Source organism: Ambystoma mexicanum, chromosome 6p (genome assembly GCF_040938575.1).
Source record: "Ambystoma mexicanum isolate Mex_15411 chromosome 6p, UKY_AmexF1_1, whole genome shotgun sequence".
Classification (NCBI taxonomy): Eukaryota; Metazoa; Chordata; class Amphibia; order Caudata; family Ambystomatidae; genus Ambystoma; species Ambystoma mexicanum.
In genome coordinates, this window is record NC_090935.1 from 111,823,308 (window position 1) to 111,850,947 (window position 27,640).

Sequence of the window (27,640 nt, forward strand, 5' to 3'; positions counted from 1 at the left end):
GAAAAGCTAGCCTATCTGCTTGTGCTTTTTGGCTCTGGAGTTGTAGAGCTTGTTGGAGGAGTTGTTGACCCTCGCTTAAAGTTTTGATAAGTTCTTCCATGGCGTACCCTTATCCCACTGCTGACACCAAACTGTAATGGATTCACTTGAGCTATATAGTAAAAAACACTGAGACAGAGAGTAGGTTTTGTGGGATTGTTTGCTTCCCAACACCGAAACTTTTCTCTTTCTTTCTTTTAGGAAAAAAAGGATACGTCTTTGATCCAGATTCTCAAGGATTTTTGGTAAGAAGACGATGTTTAGGTGAGTGTCTTGGTTTATTGTCAGTGTGCCATTTGGTTCTTTTTTTTCTTTTACTTCTTTTCCGTTTCTAGCTCTTGACCTTTTCTTTATCTATTCCCTCTCTTCTCTTTAAACACCATGCATTTTATTGTCTTGTTCGAGTCTTTATTTTCGCTGGACTTCTGCTTAATAATTTCCTTTCAGCAACATCATTTTAGTATTTTTTTGTTAAAGTATGCAAACAATTGCGGTTCACGACCGTTATTTATGCCTGCCCAGCGACACACTGCGTATCCGTTGTAGTCTCTTCTCAGATGTCGTATTCCAAGCTTCAGATCTCTCTCGACACTATTCTGTGCTATTTATACAGTTCAGTCTCTCATTCGTTATCTTCCTTGGTACACAAGCACATTCACAACAACACACATTGTTACCCAAATTTCCTCGGGCTCTCGATTTGTTTTGTTCCTCTTCGCTCTGCTCTTCCAATCAGCTGATTTCCTGGTTTACAGATGTCCGTCGGCTCCGCCTCCTCGGTCTCCGCCTCCTCGCCTCGGGCCTGACACGGCTAAGCCTCCAGCTGGAAATCAGCTGTTCTGCGAAGATCGTCTCCCTCCTGAGCCGAAAGGAAAGATACAAGCCCCTTCTCCTGTAACGGCTTTATGAGCACGCTCGTACTCGGCCAAACTCTGTTTTCTTCTACTCAAAACTTACGGTGACGATCACCTTTATAACAAAAAAGAAGACTTTCTGAGCGCAGCAGCGCGAGTAGTTTTCAGCAACTATATATTAAACTCATAACTGCCAATCTCCGCTTCCCCTCGTTCCTCCGTCGTTTCCTAGTAACCAAGAGCAAGCAGCTCACGTTAGAGAAAAGCACCTTCCAAGCTCCTTCTGTTCAATACATATACACATTTCCCATAACATGAAATCAAGTCATTCATTTCTATACATTTATAAGTATTTTAGGACCCCCCACCCCCCAAGTAAGACTTCATCACAGGTGGATTGTGACTTCAGTCATAATCCCACAGATGGTAGCTTCACCCCATTGGCTCCTCAGCCAAGCACATACACCAATTTTCTGAACCGGCGGTTCCTCTCGTACTGAGCAGGATTAAAGGGACGTCGCTATGCATGCTTGCCCGCCACAAGCCAGTTATCCCTTTGGTAACTTTTCTGACACCTCCTACTTGAAAGCCAAAAAGTCAGAAGGTTCCCGAGGCCCCGCTTTCACAGTCTATATTTATACTGAAGATCGAGATCAGGCAAACTTTTGCCCTTCTGCTACGTGGGTGGTTTCGGCCCTCCCCGAACTCACCTTAGGACACCTGCGTTATGGTTTGCCAGGTGCACCGCCCAAGTCAAACTCCCCACCTGCCACTGTCCCCAGAGCGGGATGCGCCCGGCAAGCGCCAGGCACTTGGAGCCAGAAGCGAGAGTGCGACAGTGCTCACTTCCGCCTCACCGGGTAAGGGAAAAAACTGTAAGAGTAGTGGTATTTCTCCGGCGGCCCGAGGGCCTCCCACTGATCCTTCACCTCCCATGTCTCTTCACAGTGCCAGACTAGAGTTAATCTCAACGGGGTCTTCTGTCTCGCTCATTCTGCCAAGCCTGTTCCCTTGGCTGTGGTTTCGCTAGATAGTAGTTAGGGACAGTGGGAATCTCGTTCATCCATTCATGCGCATCACTATTTAGATGATGAGGCATTTGGCTACCTTAAGAGTCATAGTTACTCTCGCTGTTTACCTGCGCTTCATTGAATTTCTTCACTTTGACATTCAGAGCACTGGGCAGAAATCACATTGCGTCAACACCCACTTTAACAGTCGGATTCCCCTGGTCCACACCAGTTCTAAGGCAGCTGCTAGGCCTCGGCCCGAGGCAGAACGCCGTCCCCGAACCCCCGGAGGGAGGCGACCACCGCAGCTAGGGCGATCCAGATCAAGGACACGGCTCAATCTAGAGTCGGCACCGCCCTGGAGGGGGGAGGGGGGAAGGGGAGATGCCTTGCTCAGCTGCAGCGCGCAGCCAACTCTGCTTCGCACCCCAGCCCAACGACCCAGCCCTTCCTGAAGTTACGGATCCGACTTCCCTTACCTACATTGTTCCAACATGCCAGAGGCTGTTCACCTTGGAGAAATGCTGCGGATATGGGTACGGCCCGGCGCAGGATTTACACCATCTCCCCTGGATTTTCAAGGACCAGTGAGAGCTCACTGGACGCCGCCAGAACGGCAACGCTTTCCAAGGCTCGACCCCTCCCTTGGGGCGAACCCATTCCAAGGGGCTCTGCTCTTCACTATGAAAACTGGACACCCCCCAGAGATCCCGCCAGCTTCTCTGGGATAGTGTACGTTATCGCACTGGATGCCGCAAGGAAGACCCGTCTCCGCCACTCTGGGTTCGGGGATCTGAACCGGCCTCCCTTTCTTTCGATCAGCTGATGGCAATGGAGGCCATCGCCCATCCCTTCCGAATGGCGCTCGACCATTTCTTAGGACCGACTGACCCATGTTCAACTACTGTTCAAATGGAACCCCCTCTCCACTTCGGCCTTCAAAGTTCTTGTTTGAACATTTGCTACTACCACCAAGATCTGCACCTGTGGCGGCTCCACCCGGGCCTTCGCCCTGGGCTTTCATGCGCACCACAGCAGACCTCCTTCTCATCATGGCTTAGCCCCAGCGGCTCTCAGCGCCGGCTGGGTATGGGCCAGACGCTCCAGCGCCATTCATTTTCAGGACTAGTTGATTCGGCAGGTGAGTTGTTATACACTCCTTAGCAGATTCTGACTTCAATGGCCATCATCCTGCTACCTAGATCAACCAACACCATTTCTGTGGTCTGATGAGCATTGGCATCGGGCACTTTAACACAGCGTTCGGTTCATCCCACAGCATCAGTTCTGCTTACCAAAAGTGGCCCACTGGGCACTTGCATTCGATAACCGGCTCCACCCCAGCGAGCCGGGCTTCTTACCCATTTAATGTTTGAGAATAGATTGAGATCATTTCAGCCCCAATACCTCTAATCATTAGTTTTACCAGATAAAACTGGGGTCTCCGTGTGCCAGCTATCCCGAAGGAAACATAGGAGGGAACCAGCTACTAGAAGGTTCAATAGTCTTTCGCCCCTATACCCAGTTCGGACGACCAATTACATGTCAGGACCACTACGGACCTACACCAGCGTTTCCTCTGGCTTTGCCCTGCCCGGGCCTACTTCACCATATTTCGGGTCCTATCACACACACACTCATGCTCCACCTCCCTGACAGAGCGGGCAAGCTGGACCGGTAGTGCGCCCACCGTGACAAAATCCCAGCTGGTGCACGCTGATCCTCACCTTCGTTGCGCCACAGGGCTTTGTTCAGCCCTCCAACTCTTGCACGTGTTAGACTCCTTTGTTTGTATTTCAAGATGAGTCCGGTGGATCACAGACATCGCCTCAGACCCCAGGTGCCCTTCGTGGGCCTTGCCGCCCGCTGCGCAACGTGGTCGGGCGCACTGAGGGCAGTCCACCATAGTCGACAGTTGCATCGGGAGCTCCGTCTTTCGTTGCCGCCCCAGTGACCCCCAAGAGGAGCCGGGACAGTTGCCGGAGAAGGGTGCGGCGGCTGTCAATCTCCCTCTGCCCCACAGACACAGCAAAACTGCTGTCAGGGGGCTGTAACATTCTCTGCCGGAGCGGAGAGCCACCTGCCCCCTGGGGCCTTCTCAGCCGACCCAGAGCCAGTCGTGGTGCACCGCCACAGAAGAAATGCGCCCTGCAGGAGTTGGGTGTGCCCGGGCGGCAGTCCCGCAAGGGCATCCGCCGTTTGATGCAAACAACCTGCCCGCCGTGTTGAATCCAGAGGGTGGACTGCACGGATCCCACCCGTTTACCTTTACGGTTTCACACCCTCTTGAAAGGTCTTTTAAACTTTTCCTTACTGTACTTGTTGGCCAACAGTCTTGTGCCTGTATTTAGCCTGAGATGGAGTTTACCATCCGTTTTGGGCTGCATTCCCAAGGAACCCTGATCCGGCGTGCCGGAGGCCGCTACCGGCCTAACACCATCCGTAGGGTGAGACTCGGTCTGAAGGACTTGAGCCCCCTGAGCGACGACGGGGAGTCTGTCTTCTGTACATCACATTTCCCATGGCTGCCACTGAACGGGGATTCGGCGCTGGGCTCTTCCCTCTTCACTCACCGTTACTGAGGGAATCCTGGTTAGTTTATTTTCCTCCACTTAGTAATATATTTAAATTCAGCGGGTCACCACGTCTGATCTGAGGCTGTAGTCGTGGGAGTGTGTGCTGTCCCGATCTGCAGCCGAAGCCTACATGGTCGCAAGGCCCGCGCTCCAGGGCCATCCTGTGTCAGCAGCCGTGGGACACCACAGACAGCCACACGCGCTACAGCCAGGTGCCCCAGGGTAGGGTAAAGCTGCGCCAGGCTTTTTTAAAGGCCTGCTGCCACCAAAACCACGAGAGCGCGTCAGGCTCCCAAAACCTGCATGATGTAGGGAAACTGGGGAGACCAGGAAGCTGCGGCAAAGAGCCTGCGTGCCAGGTCCAGGGATCCTGCGATGGTGCTGATTGGGGTCTGACCTTAGGGGGACAAAGGGAACGGATAGAGCCCCAGCCACGTCCCGTGGAGGAAACCCTGGGGCGATTGATGTTCAAGTGACCCTCAGACAGTCATTGCCCCGGGAGGAACCCAGGGCTGCAAGGCGCGTTCCAAGTATAGATGATCAATGTGTCCTGCAATTCACACTAATTCTTGCAGCTAGCTGCGTTAACTGACACGCGAGCCGAGTGATCCACCGACAAGAGTCACAGGCAACTTTTCTTTTTATTCCAGACATTGGGCTGTCCCTGCCAGTGCAGTAGAGGCCGGAGGGAGGCAACGCCACCTGTGGAGAGACAGCCTAGCGCCCCGTCTAGCTTCCCCACTTGGGAGTCGTCCGAGACCATTGTGGTTTTAAAACAAACAAAATAAATCCAGCTGCTCAGCCCAGAAAGCCTGCCCATCGCCCGCAGCAGCAGGGCGCTTACCACAGGGATGGAGGCAGGCAGCTCTGCTGCCGGCCCACGCGGCCTGATCAACTTATCCTTCCCCGACCCCCTCCAATCCCCTTTCAGGGAGGTGGGGGGTACGGAGAGGCGGGACAGAGACCGCATGGGTAGCGGGTCAGGTGGGAGTGCTAAGTCTTCAAACCCCAGCCTGGCCGCACAGGGCCTAGCTCCAGGTACCTGGGCAAGAGGTAAGGTCGCCCGCTGCACCAGCGGGCCTGGCCATCACTCATCCACAGACGCGGGTGGCTGGAATCTCAATGCCCGCCCATTGACTAAGCCTGCTGCGCCATGGCTTAGGGGCCGCGTCTGGCGTTCTGGGCCCCTGTCTGCCTGGAGAGGCATTGCTCGAGTACAGCCAGGTGTCCCTCGGCTCTCAGCTGCCACCTGGGCTTCCCTGCCAACCGGGGTGCACTCAAAGCATGCGCGCGGGTCAGAGAGAGGAGCTTGCATGCGGGCGGGGCTAGCTCAAATAGCCTGGTCCTGACCACGCCCATTTGTTCTGACTCGTGGCCCCACCCTGCCACTCTTAGAGGATGCTGGACGTGCAGCCCAATTAACTCCTATGGCCACGCCCGACCTGGAGGCACGTGGAGGCCCTGCAGGGAAAAAACAGCATGTGCACCAGAATAAAAGTGTGTAGAGCACACTTACTCATGAGCCTGGCTCCAAAGGCGCCAGGACAGGTTCCAACTGGACCTTTTATGTAGTGGAGCTTGTGGTTCTTGCCCGGTGGCCATGACAGCACTCCCCCTCAAGGCCCCTCTCACGGGTGTTCTTCCTCCTGGTCCTGGCTTGGAGTGGTTGTTGCGATGGAATTGTCCGATTAGTCGTGGAGCATGGACAAATTCACTAGGTTCCCATGTACGCTCGAGGTCGATAACCTTTCCAGTCTACAAGGTAGTACAGTTTAGATCGCACTATCTTGGAATCCAGAATAGTCTTTATTCCGGTTCTCCTTCTATGATGTGGGGCTCGGGTGGTGCCTCAATCCGAGTACCTGGTTTCAAGAAAGAAACATGGAACACCAGATGGATCCGCATATTAGATGGTAAATCCAATATCATGGCAGCAGGGTTAATTATGGCTTTGATGGGATAAGGTCCCAGGTACCTGGGACGGAAGGCTTGTGGTCCTTTCAAGGGATTGATGCCAAGCAAACTTTGTCCCCGACCTGATAATGTGGAGCATCTCTTTGGTGTCGATCTGCAAGTTTTTTCTGTTGTTCTTTGGCTCTGGTCAGATTTTCAGCTGCTTCTTTAAGAGTTTGAGTGATAGTTTTGTGCAAGGTTGTGACTGCTGGCATTTCTAATTCGTCAAGTGAATCAAAAGTGGATGTTCGAGGATGTCGACCATGCACTGTGTAGAATGGGGTCTGTCCGGTGCTAGTGTGGATGGAATTATTGTAGGCGAATTCGGTCAACCAAAGGATGTTTTTCCAGGACTCCTCAGTTTTTGAAACTTCAGGTATTGCTCCAAGGTTTGGTTGGTCCGTTCGGTTTGGCCATCAGTTTGGGGATGATCACTCGTGGATAACCGGAGATCAATTTTGGCTATTTTGCAGCACCTCCTCCAGAGTGCTGAGACAAATTGTGTTCCGCGATCTGAGATCAATACCAATGGGAAACCGTGTAACTTGACAATTTGCTCCAAAAACACTGTGGCAAGGGGGAAAGCAGTGGGAAGCCCCTTCAATGGAATAAAATGGGCCATCTTGGAGAATAAGTCTACAATAACCAGGATTGTGTTAAATCCGTTGCAGGGAGGAAGATCAGTGATAAAGTCCATAGACAGCGTATGCCATGGTGCTGGTGGTACAGTCAAGGGACGTAGTAACCCTACTGGACTTAACTTCTTAGATTTGTGTTGCGCTCAGACACCACAGGTCGCAATGAATTGGGCAATGTCTTTTCTCCAGGTTGGCTACCAATAGCCCTTTTGTATTTTAGCTGGAGTCTTGGCAATCACTGGATGTCCTTCCATTAATGATTCATGGTAGTTTGCTATTATCTGGTCTTGTAATTTCTTGTCCTCAATATATAGTCTCCCTTGAAAATGGGGTAGATCAATTTTGATGGTGTATTGGTCTCCTCTGGCTAGCCACTCCTGTTGTGCTGTTTGATTCATCTTAGATTGGAGATCGGTTTTCAAGTCATCCAGACAGGCGGTTGCAGCAATTTCATTTTGGATCAGTTCTTCGGGAATGATGGCCACAGGCTCAGATGTGGTGAAAGTTTCTTTGTCCTCACCTATGCGTGACAGAGCATCTGCGTTCCCCTTGCGTACTCCTGGTCTGTAAGTAATGACAAAATCGTATTCTGCAAAGAAGAGAACCAGCGAAGCTGGCTTGAGGATTGGGACTTGGCAGTCTTCTAGTATTGTAGATTACGGTGATCTGTGATAACTGTGACCGTGTGTCTTGCTCCCAGGAGATAGTGTCTCCATGTTTTGAAGGCTCCCTTAATCGCTAGCAGTTCCTTGTCAGTGATTGCATAGTTCAATTCTGGCGCAGAAAACTTACGGGACCAAAATGCTATGGAATATAATTGCCCTGTGTCAGGGTCCTTTTGCGAGAATAGCGCTCCCATGGCTACGTTGGAGGCGTCTGTTTCGACCACGTATGGCAGGTCTGCTCGAGGGTGTCGAAGAACTGGTGCTGTGGTGAAGGCAAGTTTCAGCTCCTGGAAGACGTTCTCTGCTTCCGGAGACCAGAAGAATTTCTTATTTTTTCTCAGTAGGGAGGTAATTGGATGAACGATTTGCGAAAACCTTGGAATAAACCAACAATAAAAATTGGCAAATCGGAGCACACACTGTACTACTTTTGTGGATGTTGGTGATGGCCATTGAAGGATAGCATCCACCCTGCGTGTGTCCATGTGTACCCCTCATGGTGTGCGCATGAAGCCCAAAAATTCAACTTCTGTAACATGGAAAAAACACTTTTCTAATTTGGCAAACAGCCGATGGTGTCGAAGCTTTTCCAAAACTGCTCTTACATGGCCGACGTGGTCCTCCTTGTAAGCCGAGTAAATAAGAATGTCATCTATGTAGATGAGTGCGCAAACATCCAATAATTAATGAAGCATATTGTTCATAAAAAATTGAAACGCCGCCGGGGCATTACATAATCCAAAAGGCATGACCTGATACTCGAAAAGCCCACATTTGGTTCGGAATGCCGTCTTCCACTTGTCTCCCTTTTTAACTCTAACAAGGTGGTAGGCTCCTCATAGGTCCAGTTTTGTGTAAATTCATGCATTCTTCACCTGCTCTAGAAGCTCCGGGATGAGTGGCAGGGGGTATCTGCTCTTTACCGTGATTTGGTTAAGCGCTCTATAATCTATACAAGTTCTTAAATCACCCTCTTTCTTTGGTACGAAAAAGAGCCGAGGACTTAGACGGGCGGATGAAGCTGTTAGCTAGGTACTAATCCAGGTAAGATTTCAGATGCTGGTTTTCTTGCTCTGTTAGAGCGTAAATTCGACTGCAGGGATTTTATGCTCCGGACACCAGATCGATCTGGCAGTCGTAAGGTCTGTGTGGAGGCAGGGTATTCGCTTGCTCCTTCTAGAACACATCCTGGTAATCCAGATATTCAGGGGGTAGAGAACCCGAGAGCCCCAGGATAGATTTTGCCTTGAGTTTCCGGCTCTTCACATTTTCGTGGTAGCAGATGTTAGCACAAAGGTCAGCACTCATTTTCGCCAGTTGATCCTATGGTTGTGGGTTTCCAGCCAAGGGATTCCTAAGATCATCTGGAACTGGTGAGCTCCAATGAGATCGAAAGCTATGTCTTCCTGATGACCATCCCGACACATCAGCATGACTTTTTCGGTATGTTGCGTCACTAGGCCGGATGATAACTGAGAACCATCCACTGCTGTGACGTTTCCCGATTTTAGCTTTTTCTGGAGAGGAAGGCCTATTTGTGCAGCCAGATCTTGATCAATATAATTTCCCACCGCTTCGCTATCAATATATGCCTCCAAGGCATGTACCTTTGACGGTTGTTGGTGGTTGACCAAAAGTACCAGGATGACCAGATGTGAGGTCTGTACAGACTCCTTTTCACTCGACAAGTGGACCCCTACGCTTGTCGGGCGTGGAGTTTTCCAGATTTTGTTCCTTTTCATCGTTGCCATTGTCTGTTGCACCAACTATCTTCTTGGGGGGATTTACTGGGCATTCCCGGAGGAAATGTCCTGCTCTACCGCAGTATAAACAGAGTTGTTGTCTTCTTTTTTCTCTCTCAGCCTTGGAGATAGGACTGCGTAATACCCCAATCTGCATTGGTTCGGTTTGTTCGTGGGTTTTGGTTTGGTTGACCCGGGGCCGCACATAGACCGACCACCCCAGTTCTTGTGCAATCCATTTTTTCGATTCTGCAACCTATGGTCAAGCTGCACAGTCAGGTTGATGTATTCGGCACAACCCTCAGGATTGACCACTTGGGCTAGAATATCCTTTAGTTCCCCCACGCAATCCCTGAGTGTGGTCCTCTTCTCTTCTGGACAGTTTGTTTGCACTACGAGACGATTAAAAGTAGCGATATAGGTCAGCAGATCTTGGTTTCCCTGCCCGAGTGACAATAGTTCATTGCCCAGGGCTTGTCCTTGAGTGTGCCTAGCAAACAATTTTTCCATCTCCCGCTGGAATTCCCCAAAGTTTCGGGGTAGAGGGTCATCCTGGTTTACCAATGGTATCGACCAGTCCGCTGCACTGCCTCCTAAATATGGAAGCACAAAGGCGACTCTTGCGCTATAATTAGGAAAAGCCCCAGGCCGGCACAAGAAGTGAAGGCGACATTGGTTCATGAATATAGCATACTTTTTGGGGTCGCCGGTAAAGCGTTTGGGCGGGGCCAGTGGCACTGCACCTGGAAGCACCACTTGAACTGGTTGTGATGGCTGCAGCATAGGAGGATGGGCAAGCCCAGGTAATGAAACCTGCCCTGTGTGGGTCTGAGGCATTTGTCTTGCCAAGTCGTCAGTTTGTTCTCAAGCTACAATAAGGTCCCTTCTTAAGGCATTGGTTTCTTGTCTGGAGGCATGAACTTCTGCCCGTAGTTCCCCCAGTAGTTGGGCCAACTGGTACGTTTCCAAGGTTTCCATAACACCCAGGCAGAGATTCGGAGAGGCTTTGCGTTCTGTTACGCTCACTCAGTCTCTGCGGGGATGTTGGGGCACGGTTGCAGCCCTCCCTGGACCTGGCTCCCCTTGGTCAGGCTTCTTCCCCTGCTCTTGTGTTGTGGACTGCGCTGGTTGTTGACACTGACCCTGCGAGAATATGAGAGGCCGTGAGAATGCTGTGATATGACTGTGGTCCCCCTTGAACCCTTCTTCCCAGAATGTGGTGAACATGCGCCGACCCATATAGTCTCACCTGTTTAATTATGATGGCAATCTCTCTGTCCTGCTCCTCACTGCAGGGGCGCTTTAGATAGACCGAGTTTCTTCACTGGTCCATGTGCGTGGCAGTCCAGACCGGCTGTGGCTGAACCACTCCAAAGGTAAGTATCCTTTCAATAATAATTATTGTCTGTATCCTTTTGTAATGTCTTTCCTTGATTATTATCCGTATCTTTTGTAATGTCTTTTCTCTTCTCCAATAGGTGATATGAGCCCTAGCGGTAGTTGTGGTGCAAGAAGCGAGCCCCAATGGAAGAAAATGGAGTTCACAATGTTCCATTAGGTGGTAAGTTTGGTTTTAAGGTCAAGCGCGAGGATTGGTCTAAGCGCGACCTTAGTGTAATGTCTATCGCTTTTCTAACCTTGTTTCGCCTTTTTCTCTTGCAGGGATTATCTGGCGAAGTCTGGGTGGACTCCTGAGGTGGACTCCTGAGTAAATGTTGTGGCTGGGAGTCGGAATCAGGTAAGGATGCGCTCCGACTGCGGGTGTTGCTGGAATCGGGTAAGGGTGCAAGGTGCTTCAGGCAGCGGTTGTTGCTGGAATCAACTTTACGCTGCTATAAGCAGACTAACGTGAAGTGCGTGCATGGGGCGGGGCAGTCTTAAATAGCCTGGTCCCGGTCACGCCCATTTGCTCTGTCGAGTGGCCCCACCCTGCCACTCCTAGAGGATGCTGCACATGCAGCCCAATTATCTGTTATGGCCATGTCTGACCTGGAGGCACGTGGAGGCCATGCAGGGAAAAAACAGAATGTGCACCAGAATAAAAGTGTGCAGAGCACACTTACTCATGAGCCTGGTGCCAAAGGTGCCAGGACTGGGTCCAACTGGACCTTTTATGTAGTGGAGCTTGTGGTTCTTGCCCAGCGGCCATGACGAGGGGTCCACACGGGGCTCCCTCTCCGGTGCGTGGTTGGGGGACATCCCCAGCAGGCTAACCCAACCGGCCGGGCGGCCAGTCCATCTGCTGGGTCGCAGACCACCCTCCGGTGGAAGGGAATCTCGCTCCCTGGGGCCTGGATGTTGCGAGGGGTGCTCCAGGCTGTGAGTGTGCGCATCTGGGAGACATCCGAGGTCGGGCCCTCGGGCTGCTCCGCTGTTAATGATCCTTCATGCCCCCACTCACAAGTAATTACCCCAGCCCTACATGTCCCAATTCACACTCAAATGCCCCATTTCTCCTTCCAAACACACGTTCCAGATTAAAATGCCACCTCCCTCCGGAACCATGTGCCACCATCCCTCCCTCGAACCCACAAAGACACCAACATCCGTCCCTCCATAACTACACCAAGATGCTCCACCCCTCTCTCTAGAGCCACACCCATATGCTTCACCCCTACCTCCAGACTCACACTCAGATGGCACCATAGGCCCTCTCTCTATACTCACACCCGGGTTACCCCATCCCTTCGACACACACATGCGCCCACCCCCCCCCCATAGAGCAACATCCTGCTCTCCAGACATATATACCACAACCCGCCATTCACACCCAGATGCCCCCTTCCTTCCCATCTGAGTGCTCCAGCCCTCACTCAGACCCATATGCTCCATCATTCCCTAACATGCCCCCATTATATGCCTCGTCCCTCCATTCCAGACCAATGATGGCCCCCTCCGATCCGGACTCCAAGATGCCCCATCCCTTCCTCAAGACCCATACCATGATGCATCAATCTTCCCGCCACACAGCAAGATGCCCCCATCCCTCCAGACCCACACCAATGTGCCCCATCCGTCCCATCAAACTGACACCAATGTGCTTCCATCCACTCCCTCGAGAGCCACACCATAATGCCCTCATGCCAACCTCCAGATGCGCAGATGTCCCCATCCCACCTACACCAGGGTGCCCCATCCCACCATCCAGACCAACAGATGCCACATAACTGTTCCAGACCGACACCAATGTGACCCTATCTATTGCAGACCCCACCAAGATGCCACCATCCCTCCCATCAGACCACACCTAGATGAAACATCCCTCTCCCAGACCCACAATGTGCCCCATCCCTCCCCAGATACAGACCAATTTCCCCATCCCTCCCATCGAACACACAGCAATGTGCCCCATTCCCTCCCTCCAGACCCACACCAACGTGCCCTATCCCACCAGACCCACACCAGCGTGCCCCTATCCATCCAGACACCCCATCCCTCTCGAGTCTAGACCAATACCATCATTCACCATCCTCCCTCCATATTGCAAGATGCCCCTCCCCCCTTACAGACCCACACCAAGAAGCCCATGTGCCTCTACCAAACCACACGCAGACAGCCGAGCCCCAGCCAACCCCCTCTAAAACCACCCATCCTAAACACACCCTCATCAAACGTGCCCCTTATGATCAGTTAAACACCACCATCCACTGTCCCTTTTCTTAGCCCCCATACCTTTCATGTTGAACAGCTGTACCATGATTTTTAAGTAAATGTAATTTCCCCCCCCCCGTCTCAATCTGTGTCTTGCAGGAACGTTTTTAATATCCCAAAGAAAATGCCCACCGTAACCGATGCAAGCGAATAGCATGCAGATTCCGTTGCACCACTTTCGGTGCCACTTGCACCGGCCAGCAGCCAGAGGAGTCCCGCTTCAAGCTCACTAAAATTGCTCCGGAAAATCACAACGCTGACGTCAGAAGTCACGTGACGAGTAGGCGGCCCGTTGCTATGGTTCGTTTCTCGGGCGGGAACTAGACCCCTCCTACACGGATCACGACTCACGAGATCGACGCTATACGGAACGTGACGTTCAGGTTTTAGAGAGCGTGCAGGACGTAACGTCAAGTTATTCTGTCAAGGTGACGCCGCTAGGGCCGTTCCTCTAGCGGGAAGTAGTCTCTACCCTTGTGTGACAGACAGAGGCTGGAGCCGGTGCCATGCTGCGGGCCGCTGTGTGTGGGGCCGGGGCTTTACTGCTGAGAGTGAGTGCTGGCACGTCTTCCAATGCCTTACATGTGCCCCGCCGCGATTATTACCCTTTAAAGTGGAGACAAGTATATCATTGCGTTATAATCTGCAGTCCGACCTATCTGAGGGCATTTGGATGGATGGTTTTTTCCCCCCACACGACTTTGGTGAACAGATTGAAATACTTCACAAGCAAATATAAAGGAACATTTTGCAGTAATACAGCTGCAGGTCACTCACCAAGGCTCCTAGAAGAAGGCACATTCGGCCAGTCGTGTGTATACCCATCAACCGGTTTATACAAGCGTATTTACTCGACATCACAGTGTCCGATAAACTGTCGCATTTCCATAACAATGGAGAACAATACGCCACTAAATCACACTCCATTAGAAACCACACTAGTTTTAAATACTATGTCATGATTTCTCAGTGCAGCATCCTTGTGTGCCTACTTTGCAAATGTATTTGTGGGTCCTAGACATATGTGAACGCTTCAAAATAGGAAGGTATGCTGGGGCACGCCATGTGTTATTAGCACCTAGTGGTTTTAAGCCAGCCAATCACATTCTTATGAACGCAGGCGATAAACATGGTTTCACTTTGACAGTTACAATACCCCTGTGCCCATACCCAATGGGCCATGCAAAGCTGTGGGTGGTTTGCTTCCCCAGTCTTGCATGGCCCATTGGGGATGTAAAAGGCGTCTGAATGGGAGGGAGACCCGTTTCCATAGAGGGTCTTACTGAAAACAAAGGATAGAGACGGGACCGAACGAATTGAACCAAAGACGGAGGACAATGGAACTAAAGGGGAGAGAGAGGCGACCCATTGATGGAACAGATGGACCATGGGGCACAGGGAGCTCAAGGGCACAGGAAATGGATGCCCCTTATTCCCTTTGCCTGGAAGGGCCAGTGGAGGCGATGGTTGCTGCACACTGGGATGTACCGGGGGGGGGAAAAGTGATGTGGACTTCCATTAGTCTGAACGCTGGAGGATGGAGAGGGTACAACCACTAAATAGCCCTGTTAACGACCCACACCTCTACACAGAAAATAGTAGTGGGAATTGTAGCACACTACAATGTACGACATTTGAAGGATATGTGCTGCAGGCAGCCAAAACTGGGAGGAGGGTACGATAAGTTATCACCACTAACCAACCCCACTAAAAAACTCACCCATCTGCATACACCTCTCAAACTCTGAACTAAACCAAAGCATACCTCTAGATCACCACAAACTGCACGCACTTCACTACACCGCAACAATGATTCAAACCGCACATGACGGCTACCGACCAAATATTTACACCTATGCTTGCGAACGGTGTAAACTGAACTGAAGCTTCCAACAGCACATCACACCTCTCTAATTCTTTTCTCCCACTCAGTCCTACTAACTTACCCCCCCACCTTACCCTCTTGCTGTACCACAAGTACCAGGGGACCACATACTGCGTGGTATAAAAAACTGATGGCAAACTGTGGCTTTTTACCAAATTTTCTGCCGAAATTGTGGTGTAAAATGCACAATTTTAACACAGTATTTTAAAAATGTTATTTTGGGAGACTTAATTGGTTTGGTCTCCCCTGTGATGGACCACATGCTTGCTGAGGCCTGTGTTTTCCCTCTGTTGGTTTCATGCTTAGCACCTGGTCACTCTCCTTTGATACTCGTATCATAACGGCCCATTCTTCGGGGTGTAGCAGATGGTAATGACCTGGCTTTGCTCGGGCCTATTAACTTGGGCTGCGGGTCATTACTACCTGGAATGACCCTAAGAAAGTGGCATTGTTGCAAAAATTGACCACTTTTTTCTCTCCCTCACTTGTTGTGGACCCTCTTTCGAGTGCAGTTTCTAGACCATATAGTGCTGAGGGTGTAACTCTAGAAAATGCCCCATACTGCAACACCACCAAAAAATTATAAAATCATTGCAATATAAACTAAAACTGGTTTTATTACCTTGTAACGTAAAGTAATATTTAGACACAAGGTTGTTCATACTGCAAAAAATAATTCATTCCAATATCTCATTTGTTCATTGCCTCGTCTCGCTCCAAGATTTTTTCAGCTTCAATAGTGTTTACAACAGTATCTGTTTTTATTGATAATTTTACTCTCAAGTGTAGGTATGCCAAGAGCCAGTAGTCTGCAAGCAAAATCCTGAGGGCTACCTACACATTTTTGTGAAACGGCACATATTTCTGTATGGTGAATCCATTCATGTCAATGTCCTGAAGTCATAATTGATAACTTTGCCACTGCTTCACTAAAGTTTAGTAAACCATGAGTAATGCCTTTTTTTATTAACTTATTCATGTATGGTTGTTTTGTTATTTTATTGTGTTTAAGGCTTTTTAATAGCCAAATTACACATTAAAGAATAACAAAAAAATTACTTATCATGCGAAATGAGATACATCCAATGTTGTCAGATAAGATAGTGATATTACAGAATTGTCCAGGTTCATTAATTCTCTCAAGATTAGAATACTGTAATGCTCTCTACAGCAGTGCAAATAAAGCTTGTATCCAAAAACTCCAAATACTACAAAACAACGCCATCAGAGCTGCACTAGGCATTAACAGAAGAGTGCACATGACCCCAATTAGACGCCAATACAATTGTTATGTGTGGATAGCCAAAATACAACTCAAAATTGCCTCCCTGCACAATGCTGCACCCAGCTACCTAATTGACAGAATAGCTAGAAGAACATCTAGCAAACCTACCAGAACCGTCAATACTAACTGCCTACTAGTACCTAGATTAAAATCCTCCAAGATCGGCAGCAATAGTTTCCCTGTGAAGGCCGCTAAACTCTGGAACTCCCTGCCACATGAGTTGAGAGCTGACCTACCCTACCCTCACTTCAGAACGAACCTCATTAGCCACCTCAATCTGACCGAAAACTAGTTTCCACTGAAACTATTTGCACACCAGTACTGCCTGCCTCTCAGATTGTAAATTATTGCATACGCGTGCATACTATGATGTAAATAACTCTGTCCTTTCTGCAAAATTTGTCTACCTGTATATTGTAATATCTTTTGTGAAATTTGACTACTTGTATATTGCATTTTGTACACTATATAACCTTGCTGCGCCCTGCTACTCCCGGGTCTGGTGCGCTTTATAAATTCAATAAACAAACTGTAAATGGTGAAGATGAGATTTTGATCCCGGTGTGCGATACAGGCCCTTGACCATATGTTTAAGCCGGTCTTGTGGGTGATACTGAAATGGTAATGTTTGGGTTCCCAGCAAAAAATGTTCAGTTGCCACTCGTCAAGTCCGGCGCTTCCCAGTAGGTTGAGTCAGCATCGAGATGTTCGAGTCGGGCGCTGGGTTCAATAACTTTGCACGGTTCGACAGTAGCAGTTGGTTCAAAAACACTTGGGAACAATCAGGTGAGTTCGAATCAGTGGTTCAAAAATAGATCGAAGTGGGTTGAAAAGTTTAGAATGCCAAAGGCAGTTGTGTGTGTCTTCCAGAGGCCCAAGATGACATGAAATCTCTTGAAGGCTGGAAATAGAGTGCAACACTGTTCCTTTGATCATGGGTTTCTGTTGCACCCTATCCTGGGTCTCCATGATAATGCAAGTCCTTCATCTGCCCTGTCCAGCCAGGGAGTATTTGTAATGCTGCAACGTCCAATAGGCAGAGTCCTGGGTACCAGTGTTTAGGCAGCAGACGGGCCTTGTCCAACAGCAGGTCACTTTAAATGTTCCCATGAAGTGGTTGAGGGGATGATTTGACTCTATCTTTGGCAAACTTTAGCTTCACTCCAGTGGCTGAGGAATTTGGGCACACTTTTCCGCAATGAAGTTCCAGAGAATATCTTTCTTCTTATACTTCTAAAATGAGCACAGGCCAGCTCAGTGCAATCTCACATGAGTCTAATCAAATAAGACCATGATTGAAAATCAAGTGAGAGTCAGTTGTAATGACTGGGCTTGTACTTTGCAGGTTCTTGTTCCTAGACACTGGCGGATAAGATTAGTAGCCTATTTCCACTAATCCTCATTAAAAACCATTGAGAGATTCCGATTGTTCATGTGCTGTGAAGACATTTGATTTTATTAGAGGAAGAAATAAAAGAGATGGTGATTTGCACAAGATCACACCATTTTGATCAACTGGAGAAGCTGATATTAGGGTCTGTGTATTCTGGTACAAAAGTCAAGAAGTTTGTTCTCAACTAAATCTCCTTACCAATATTTTTGATTTAATATCACGTGTAACAGGGTGCAAAATGTGTGCTAGTGATGATTAATTCCTTTTTCAAACAACGACTAAGTTTTGATACCATAAGCACATAAAACAAAAACCAACCAACCACAATCCATTCTCTCCCCATAGCCCCCCCAACCTTCCAAGAAGAGCACGGTACATCCAAAAGGAAGACACATAATAATATTGCTGTAGTGACCATTGTATGATTGCCTAGGCCCCCCGCCCACCCACCGAAAAAACACTGCCACCGTCACCATGCCAGACTTATCCAAAACTCAGCATGGCAGGAGGAAAATAAATGCAATTTTCCCACTTCCACCCAGTGTCATGAATAGCTGGTTTTGACCCTTCTGGACTTCATGGTCCATGATGCACCGCGGCATTAACTCTGCGACTCATCCAAGATGGATGACGAGTCAGAACTGTTGCAGTCTAGTCTTTGCGTGCACTCGCCAGCTTCCTAGAAAACCAGCACGCCATGCGGCTCTGCGTGTCTCAACTCTACCCCTACGAGTTACTAGACGTTCGAGTTCGCTCTCTGTGCTTCGTGCATTCTATCTTCCTCATTGTTCCTGGAACCCCTTTCCCCTTTATCCTTACCTTCCGATATCTTCCTTCCTGGATTTATTGACATTGTACCTGGAAATCTAACGCTACCGGCTTGGCAGCCGGCTTCCACGCTGGAACCCGAGGACTCGCATTCCGGCTTGTACAAGTCACTGTCGGTGAAAAAGAAAGAAGCCTTGTCCCGGAAGAACACAAGCAAGGGGAAAAAGGTGAGAAAGAAGGAAGCTTGTGACACCCAGACCTCCCTTCCCCCAACCATTCCAGCGGGCTCTTCCGGCCAAATACATTATCAGTCTTTCAGCTACTCCCTATCGGTATCAGAGTTCGGAATGTCCCTGCACATATAAGAGCGCAGGGGGGCACAATAGTGCAGTGGCCTGCTCCGGCTAGGCAACATAGAGGCAAACTCATTTTTATGTTTTTCTCAGGAGGTGAGACAAGCTAACCATTCGTGCACATTGGGTACCCTTACATTTTAGGCTTAGAACCACTAGCTATTTACATGAGGAGGCTATTCTTCGACGCAAGCATCAGAGTAGGGGGTGAATATCGCATAATCTCGCTGTACGCGGACAATGTACTATTGTACCGGAGGGACCCCCACCTCAACATCCCAACAATATTGGAGGCCCTGGAAAACTTAGCTCGGTTGTCGGGGATCGCCTTTAGCAAAGAAAAGAAGAGCGTGTTCCCACTGGCAAAGTTGGCCGGGTGCACAGAGGCAGAACTCCCAGATGTGGGAATTTAATGGAAAACAAATACGTTCAGATATCTGGGGGTCAACATCTGGCACACACCCGAACAGATGCACGGTGGTTGCGGTGCAGGAGCTAAGGAACTGCACAAAGTTCTGGTCCCGATTGCCACTATCTGTGATGGGGAGCGCAGCAGTAATTAAAATGATAGTGCTGCTGAGGTTCTTATACTTCTTTCAAAATGTACACTACCTTATCCCGACATCCTTCTTCCGACTACTTGGAAAACTATTGAGAAAACTGCATTGGGGCAACGCTAGACACAAACTAGCCCTTAGCACACTGACATTATTGTATAAAGCGGGGGGTATACAGTTAGCAGACCTGGATAGATACTACCTGGCAGCCCAGTTGAGCCACGTGCCCAGGTGGCTAGCAGATGAGACCACCCCTGAGAATAGACTACTTAGACTTCTGGTAGCACCCGCGAACCTGAAGGAAACCCCATGGGCCCCGTTAGCATGTTTGGGGATGACCCCGATGATAGTGTTACTGGGAAGGACAATTTGGAACAGGACCCTGAAACTGTCCGGAGGGATACATCCCTATTCCCTGGACGTCCCGATAGCCACTGGGGTGTGCAATACCAAAACAGACTTCGCTCAGATGCGAAAATGGGAAGGGCACGGCATCTACACCTGGGGAGATATGTATGAAGATGGGATCTTTAGAGAATTTGGGTCAATGGTGGAAAAAGGGGGCATGCCCAGGGGCCAATTCCTGTGTACGGCAGGGTCAGGAAGTGGGCCAGACTACAATGGAAAGAGTGGCCGGAAGAACCAGAGCCGGACCTACTGCTGACACTGCTGTATAACTTTTGAGACCTGTATCCAGGCTTTACACACACTTGACAGATAGGCCCAACCCAAAATTTGACGCACTGAAGCAGAGGTGGGAGGCAGATCTGGGGGACAATATAACTGAAAAGGAATGGGAGAGGATCCTAGCATACCACCACAAAGTGTCTAGAAATGCCTGGTTCAGACTAATCCAATTACAAATCCTACATAGAGCATATATGACGCTAGATAGGATAGCTAAATTCAATAAGAACACGTACTTCCTGTGCCCCTGGTGTGGTGCAGGAGGAGCTGGAATGCCACACATGTTTTGGGGGTGCCCGAAGACACAGACCCTCTGGTCCAAAATAGAACAAGTCTGCAGGGGAGCCGGGATAGTGAGGTACGAATGGTCCCCAAAGGAGTTCCTCCTGGGTGCCTATCCCAGGATAAGCAAGGTGAAACAACACGTAGTGAAGCTCAATGGAAGCTCGTGGACATGGTATGTGTGCTAGCTAAAAGAGCCATAGCTATGGCATGGAAATCCCAGAGAGGCCCACAGTTTGATAAGTGGCAAAAGGAGTTGGCGCACTGGACAGGGGCCGAAACCAGGGTCGGGGGGAGAGGCTGGTCCGTCATGAGGACTGGAAAGCCTTGGTCTGGGACATGTTTCCACCCATCAGACGATAAACTACCTTGAACCCCCTCCCGCCCAACACGCTGAAAATGTGATAGCTTTTTTGGCAAGACCTGCGCCCCAACTGCTGAGCGCCCAAGCCTGTCTGCGCTGATCAGCAAACCACCAAGAAGTCTGGTGCCAGATTGTCAAGTAAACGGGGCCGGGCCCCGGCTTGAGTGCCTTGTTGGTGAAGACGAGTTACTGTGTTTTGTTTGTGATGTTGTTAACCTAATACAATGTACACATGGATACATGTTGATAAATAACTGCAGACAGATAATTTACATTATAAATGCTAATAAAAACAGTTTAAAATAAATTGGGTGCCCTTGACTTCCCACAGGTCTTTGCCACTAATGACCGCTCCACCGTAGGAGCCATTCCCAGCAGCTTCCTTTCAGCCCTAGAGGGAGTATCAAACCAGGCTAGTAGCCAGGCTTCATGGGCACATGGGTGGGGGGGCAGCCGAGAAGCATCGCTCCCCTAATCCCACGGATCTGTTCCCAGAAAGGCTGTATGTGTACACATTACCAGACTATATGCATAAAGTCTGTAGGGTCTTACCAGACATCTAGTTCTTCTCGCGTACCTATCTGGGTAATACCTCTTCAATTGGGCCAATGGTGTAGTATACCTGGTGTAGAAACTTGGTGTACCAAACAATCTCTATTATTTAGAGAAATACTTGGGGATACTATACAGATCTGCCTCCATTGTGATCAGAGAGCACCATCCCCAGAGATAACTCCCACTTTGCTCTGAATGTGGTGTGGCCTTCCGCCTTAATGAGTTTGTATAATGAAGACACCATCTTAGTAATTCCAGGCGGTTGACCACACATTGAACGAGGAGGGAGTTTGCAGGGACTTCCAGAAAGTGCGGCCACAGGCCACAAAGCGTTTTCCCTCAGTCAGAAGTAAAGCAGCATCGCCACTGCATTCCAGGCACCCTTTTCTTTCATTACATCCCAGGGGATACATCTACCATCCGCTGCTATGTCTCCTAGAGTGTGAATTCCCAACCCTTCAAAGTGAGTCTTGAAGACTTTCTTGTGCGTAAATTCAACCCCATGCACTGCATAAATAGCAAATTCCAGAGAAACCTTCGTCTTGTCCCCTTCTCCCGATACTGCCTGACGCCAGGCCCAGCATGTGACATTCACCGGCGGCACCTCCCCCATAACATCCCTTTCAGGTTGTTCGGCCATGTCGTCGCCCTCTCTAGTCTGGCGTGCGGGAGCTCTGGCGACGGGTGCCACCTCCCAACTGAGTACTACATTTGTGCTGCTAGATGTAAGCAAACAGGTCGGGGTGCCCCAGAACCCCTTTGTATGGGAGAGTCATTGTATCGAGAGAGATCCTAGCTTGTTTACCCACCCTCACCAGCAGGCTTTTACCTGCGTCCAAAACCTAGAGGGTGGGAGCACTGGCACATTGTTAAAAACACATAGTAGCTTAGGGACTGTTACCATTTTAGCTAAAGAAATCCTTGCAGTCTGCGACAGCGGAAGGAGAATGTATGCCGCCCCCTACTCCCTAGATGCTCCAGCGTTGCCACATAGTTATCTACATTAAGCGGGGTCTGAGAAGTAAACACCCTCACATTAAGATACCATGTGCCCTTCAGGCACCACATGAAGCACTCCCCGATATCCCCAGCATGCACCGTGGGCGTTACGGGCAACACCTCCGACTTTGACCGATTAGATTTAGCCCGGAGTACTCTACATGGCGTGAAGTCTCATGTACCCGAGGCTGCAGATTATTTTTGGGGGTTTTGACATACAGAAGCATGTCATCAGCATACAATGATATGGTTGAGGCATGCAAGTAGATTTGATCCCCTCTATGGGCATTATATTTCCTTAAGCTACAAGCTAGGGGGTCGATTTGATAAGGCGAATAGTATAGTGGATACCCGTGTCTAGTGCCTTTTAGTGGGTCTGATTGGCTAAGACGCTGGCCTGAGGTGCAGTGTACAATAGCTTAATCCATTGGAAATACATCAGACCCAACCCTGCGAGCTGAAGGACTTTGAATAGAAATGGCCATTCGACATAGTTGAAGGCCTGTTTGGCATCCAGTGCCGCTACCACAATGGAGACCCTGTCATCCACATTATGCATCAGTGTAAATAGACATCGCAAATTATTTTGAATGGATCTCCTGGGGATAAACCCAAAACCCAGCCTGATCCGGGAGGACCAGAGCCTGCATATGCGGGAGAAGCTTAACAGCAAGCAATTTAGTACTGATCTTGTTATCTGTATTTATTAAGGATAAGGGCGTATATGAGGCGCATTGACTGAGGTCTTTATGTGCTTTTAGCAGTAATATTACCAATGCTGTCCTCGTAGATTCCGGTAGGACATCAGAGGAAAGGGTGTGTTCATACATACTGTGTAAGAGGGGGGCCAGATACTATGCGTATTCTTTGTATATTTCCGCAGTTATGCCGTCCTTCCCAGGAGCCTTCCTGTTCGGGAGAGACATGATCACCTGGCATATCTCTTCGGACGGAGGTTCAAGCCAACCAGTCCAAGAAATGACTAATCTCATCCTGTACCTGAGAGGAGTACAACCGGTCGTAGTACTCACGGAACACCTTATTAATCTGTCTAGTGTCCCTTACTAGGTTTGCCCTGGGGTCTGTAATCTCCAGGATAGAGCCTCTGCTCCTTTCTTTACCACCCATGCCAAGGTGCAGCTAGGCCTATCTCCCTCTCGATATGAAGTTGCAACAATCGGGTCTCCCGGATATTTCTCCTCTTACATGCCAGCTCTGCGTGTTCCCCACTTTCTCTCTCGCAGAGTCTTACTCGCATTTGTATCGCCACCCACCACCTGTCTCTGCTCTAATTCCTTAATCTCCCCTTCTAATACGGCAATGAATCTATGTAGTGATTTCAACACCTCCCCTTCCTTGGAGATACAGCAAGTGCTAAAGGGGCAACCAGTTGCAGAGGGAAACTGGCACCACGTGGGTGCTCACTCAAGAGACTCTCGTCGAGCCCCATATGAGAGAAACTACAGATACCAGAAGGCCATGGGAGGGCCAGCGCAATAGGTCAAAGTGGTCATACTGAGGGTCAAGTAAAATCCCTGTACAATCAAAAGACTTTGATCTACAAACTAAGGGAAAGAAAGGGAAGTGAATCCCACCCATCCTGAAGTGAATCGAGTGAAGGGGCAAAGTCTAAAGTCCAGCGAAACAGTGTGTTGACGGACGTGGACCTGGCTGAAGGATGTCCACTATGAACTGTTTGAAAAGACATTGAGAAACTAAGGGAAGAGAAATCCAGCTAAAGCGAAGATAAGGGTCCGAGCCCGACCGTGAGAGATCCCTGGGTGAAGCGATCACCCAAAAGTTAATTGAGAAAAGAACTGTCATATAATTTGTGAAATGAGATATGTGAGAACGGCCATCGCCCAGAAGCGGGAAACTCGGGGGTGACCCAACACTCTAACAAACTTTCATTAGTTAAAGGAACGTTTGTTTTGTTAGTTGAAGACCTCTGGTCCTTGAAGTCAAGCGACTTTCAAGTGAAACAAGACTTGGCCATCGACGGTCCTGAAACCAGCCATTAGAACTGTCACCTCGTGCTGGAGAAGCCCAAGACTGTACTGTGCTCCATGATCCCACCTTACCCCATGCTCATGAGGAAGGGAGACCCAGGCTACCGCATCCTGACATATTATTTGAGAACTCTTCTTTCTTTTCGTGAGAACTATCCCACGCCCTTTTTTGTATTAGTTGTAAGGTTTGGCAATAGGTTTCTTAGTATGGGCCCTTTTATTTGACACAACGCCCCTAGGTCTGCCTTGTTTTTCATTCGATGGTCAACGCTTGCTCCCATTTTAGGTTTAGAATAGGTGTTTTTCCAACCTGCATACAGAAATCATTATTCAATAAACACCCTTGAACTGTGATCACTTGTTTGTTTGTTTGTTTGGAATTTATTGTGCGCACCAGACCCTGGAGTATAAGGGCGCAAAAGTAAGAATATATACAGCTTAGAGCATAAGTTACAGGTTACAGTTACAAGTTACAGACATTAGCGGTTACAGAAATTACCAGTTACAGGTGCAAGTTTTTCAATTGGCAGTTGCTGTCGTTAGCCAGTTAATTACAATTTGCCTGAATTTGGAGAAGGAGTGTTCTAGCCTCGCAGTAGTGGGTAATTCGTTCCACAGTTGAGCAGCTTTGACTGGGAAGCTAGCTCCGCCTATGGTGGTCAGTTTAAAGCGTGGTACTTGTAGGCGATTGGTGTAAGCAAGTCTGGTTTGTCTTGTGGGGTGTGTTCTGGTGAATCTGTCCTTAAGGTATTGTGGGGCTTTGTTGTGTAGGGATTTGTATGTGAGAGATGCAGTTTTGAGTCTGATTTTCTCGTGGGTGGAGAGCCATTTGTGTTTCCTTCTTATTGCTGTAATGTGTTCTCTCCTGGGGACGTTCAATGCCGCTCGGAGGGCCTTGTTTTGCTGTATCTGTATTTTGTTTATGATAGATTTATTGGCTCCTATGTACAGTGCGTTACAATAATCAAGTTTAGAAATGATGAGGGCTCTGGCTAATGTTAGACAGCTGTGCTGGGAAAGGAATTGTTTTCCTGCTCTAATGAGCTTACATGTGTAGGCTGTCGAGGAAGCTAGGGAGTTTACCTGTTTGGAAAATGATAGGGTAGAATCAAGGTATATCCCTAATGTTTTAACTTCTTTGGCAACTTGTATGCAGTTCCCATCTATGATAAAGGAAGAGTAGTTTGTGCTTAGTTTTTTGATGAGGGGTGCGGTGCCTAGGATAAGAAGCTCAGTTTTATCGTCGTTCAGGCATAGGCCATGGGTTGCCATCCATGCCTGAACGATGCTGTATATTTTGTTCACCATTGCTAGATCTTTTTCGTAAACCCCTGTGAGTGGGAGGAGGATCTGGGTATCGTCAGCGTAGTTGGTATACGTGATACCCAGAAGGTCCAAATCATCAAACAGGGGCTTAGTGAATATGTTATATAGCGTTGGTGAAACGCATGATCCCTGTGGCACACCGCAGGTAATAGGGATGGGGTCTGCAGCTGCTATAGGTGAGAAAACCCTCATGGTGCGATCACTGAGGAAGGATTGTATCCATGCTATAGCCTCAGTGGAGAAGTGTGCTGCTGAATCTAGGTGGTTACATAGGATTTTATGGTCCACTAAATCAAAAGCGGCCGATAGGTCTAGTAGTAGGAGGAGTGCTGGTTTACCAGAATCTCTTACTTTGTCTATTTGGGCTTTCAGGTCAATCAATGCAGTTTCTGTGCCGTGAAGAGGGCGGAAGCCAGATTGTCGGGAGCCTAGTAGTTGATTTTGTTCCAGGAAACTCTGGATTTGTATATATGCCACCTTATCCAGTATCTTCAGAAGGAATGGTACCGTAGTAATAGGTCTATAGTTAGTGGGTATGGTGGGGTCTAGAGTAGCCTTTTTTAAGAGTGGGAGCACCCAGGACTCTTTTAAGTTACTGGGGATAATGCCTGTGGTAAAGGAGGCATTAATTAACTTGGTGATAAATGGTGCTAGATCTCGTGCGGCATCTTTGATGAGTTGTGCTGGACATGAGTCTCCTTTGCAGTTGGACGGTTTTAGACCGAGTATTACTTTCTCTACTTCTAGTATGGAGACTTTGGAGAAGTGGAATTGCGTAGTGGGTTTGGAGTTAGGAAGTGTCTTGATAGGCGGTAATCTATTGGGTGCTAGGGTCTCACGTTTTAGTTCTATTTTCTTTTGGAGGTTTCGGACTTTGTTAGAGAGGGCTTGCTGGATTTCGGAGCACCACTTTTTATCTTTAAGACAGTTGTCTTGAGGTGTTATTGGGTTTTCCAGTTCTCTGAGTATGGCGAACAGTTCTTTAGTACTTGATTTGGCTTGTGTGATTCTGTTATTGTAGGTCTCTTGTTTAGCTAAGATGATTTCTTTTTTGTAATGAGAAGAGATTTTAGCTAATTTCAGTTTATTTTCTGGGCTGGGGTTAATTTTCCATGTATTTTCCCATTTCCTTTTTTCTAATCTCAGATTTTTTAAGAGAGGGGTGAACCAGTTGTTCAAGTGGTTCTTTGGCTTGCTATTTCTGAGCTTGAGTGGTGCGATGTTGTCAAGAGTTATGTTCATGATATTGTTAAATTCTTCCACTAGGCTATTAGGGTTGAGGCTGTCAGGTAGAGCGTCCAAAGTGGGCATGATGCCGGGGAGTAGTTTGTCTAATGTCATGTTTTTTTTGTTTCTGGTAAGTGCAGGAGGTGCACATGGTTGTTGCAGTTTAGGGGTGGCAGTGTCCAAGGAGAATGAGATTAGATGGTGGTCTGACCAGATTTGGGGTGAGATGGTGAGAGTGTCTATATTGCAGTTGTGGTCAGCAATCCAATCAAGGGTTCTCCCTTTGGTATGGGTGGGCTCAAGCACTCTTTGTGTGTAGCCCAGTTCTGTTAGTGTGTTGGAGGCTGCTGTGGCTTGTAAGTCGTTGATATCATTAAAGCCAATATTAAGGTCGCCTAATAATATTGATTGAGTAGTATCTTTAAGGTTTTCTGATAGGATGGTAGTTAAGTCTTCTATGAAGTTCTTGATTGGACCTGGAGGTCTGTATATCAAGTGAATGTTAAGGGTTTGTGAGTTAGCTGTAGGTGTCTTGGTGGACATTATCTCACAGGATTCAATGATTGGTGAGGGGGTGAGTCTCATCTGGAGTTTAGTTTTGACGATGATGGCTAGTCCTCCACCTCGAGCTCCGCACCTATCCGATCTGAGGATAGTGTAATTATTGGGCACAGCTAGGGATAGTGCTGGGCCTGATGCCTCATGCAGCCAAGTTTCTGTGATTGCTAGGAAGTCGTAGTCTTCTGTCAGGATAACTTCCGATATTTCTATGGCGTGGGCGACTAAGGATCTAGCGTTTATTAAGGCTCCTTTGAGTTTAGG

General features: G+C 48.7%; 1 protein-coding gene and 2 pseudogenes across 1 annotated transcript in view; 1 reads left to right on the forward strand and 2 right to left on the reverse strand.

Moving 5' to 3' along the window:
- Window positions 1-1,130: 1,130 nt before the first annotated feature.
- Window positions 1,131-4,564, reverse strand: LOC138512456 (28S ribosomal RNA; annotated as a pseudogene).
- Window positions 4,565-4,952: 388 nt separating this feature from the next.
- Window positions 4,953-5,103, reverse strand: LOC138512727 (5.8S ribosomal RNA; annotated as a pseudogene).
- Window positions 5,104-13,529: 8,426 nt separating this feature from the next.
- STOML2 (stomatin like 2) overlaps window positions 13,530-27,640 on the forward strand; it is a 392,482-nt gene continuing 378,371 nt past the window's right edge. The window contains exon 1 of the mRNA XM_069626806.1: window positions 13,530-13,679. Coding sequence (XP_069482907.1) covers window positions 13,635-13,679 — 45 coding nt within the window. The 5' untranslated portion in view covers window positions 13,530-13,634. The remainder of the gene's footprint in view (window positions 13,680-27,640) is intronic.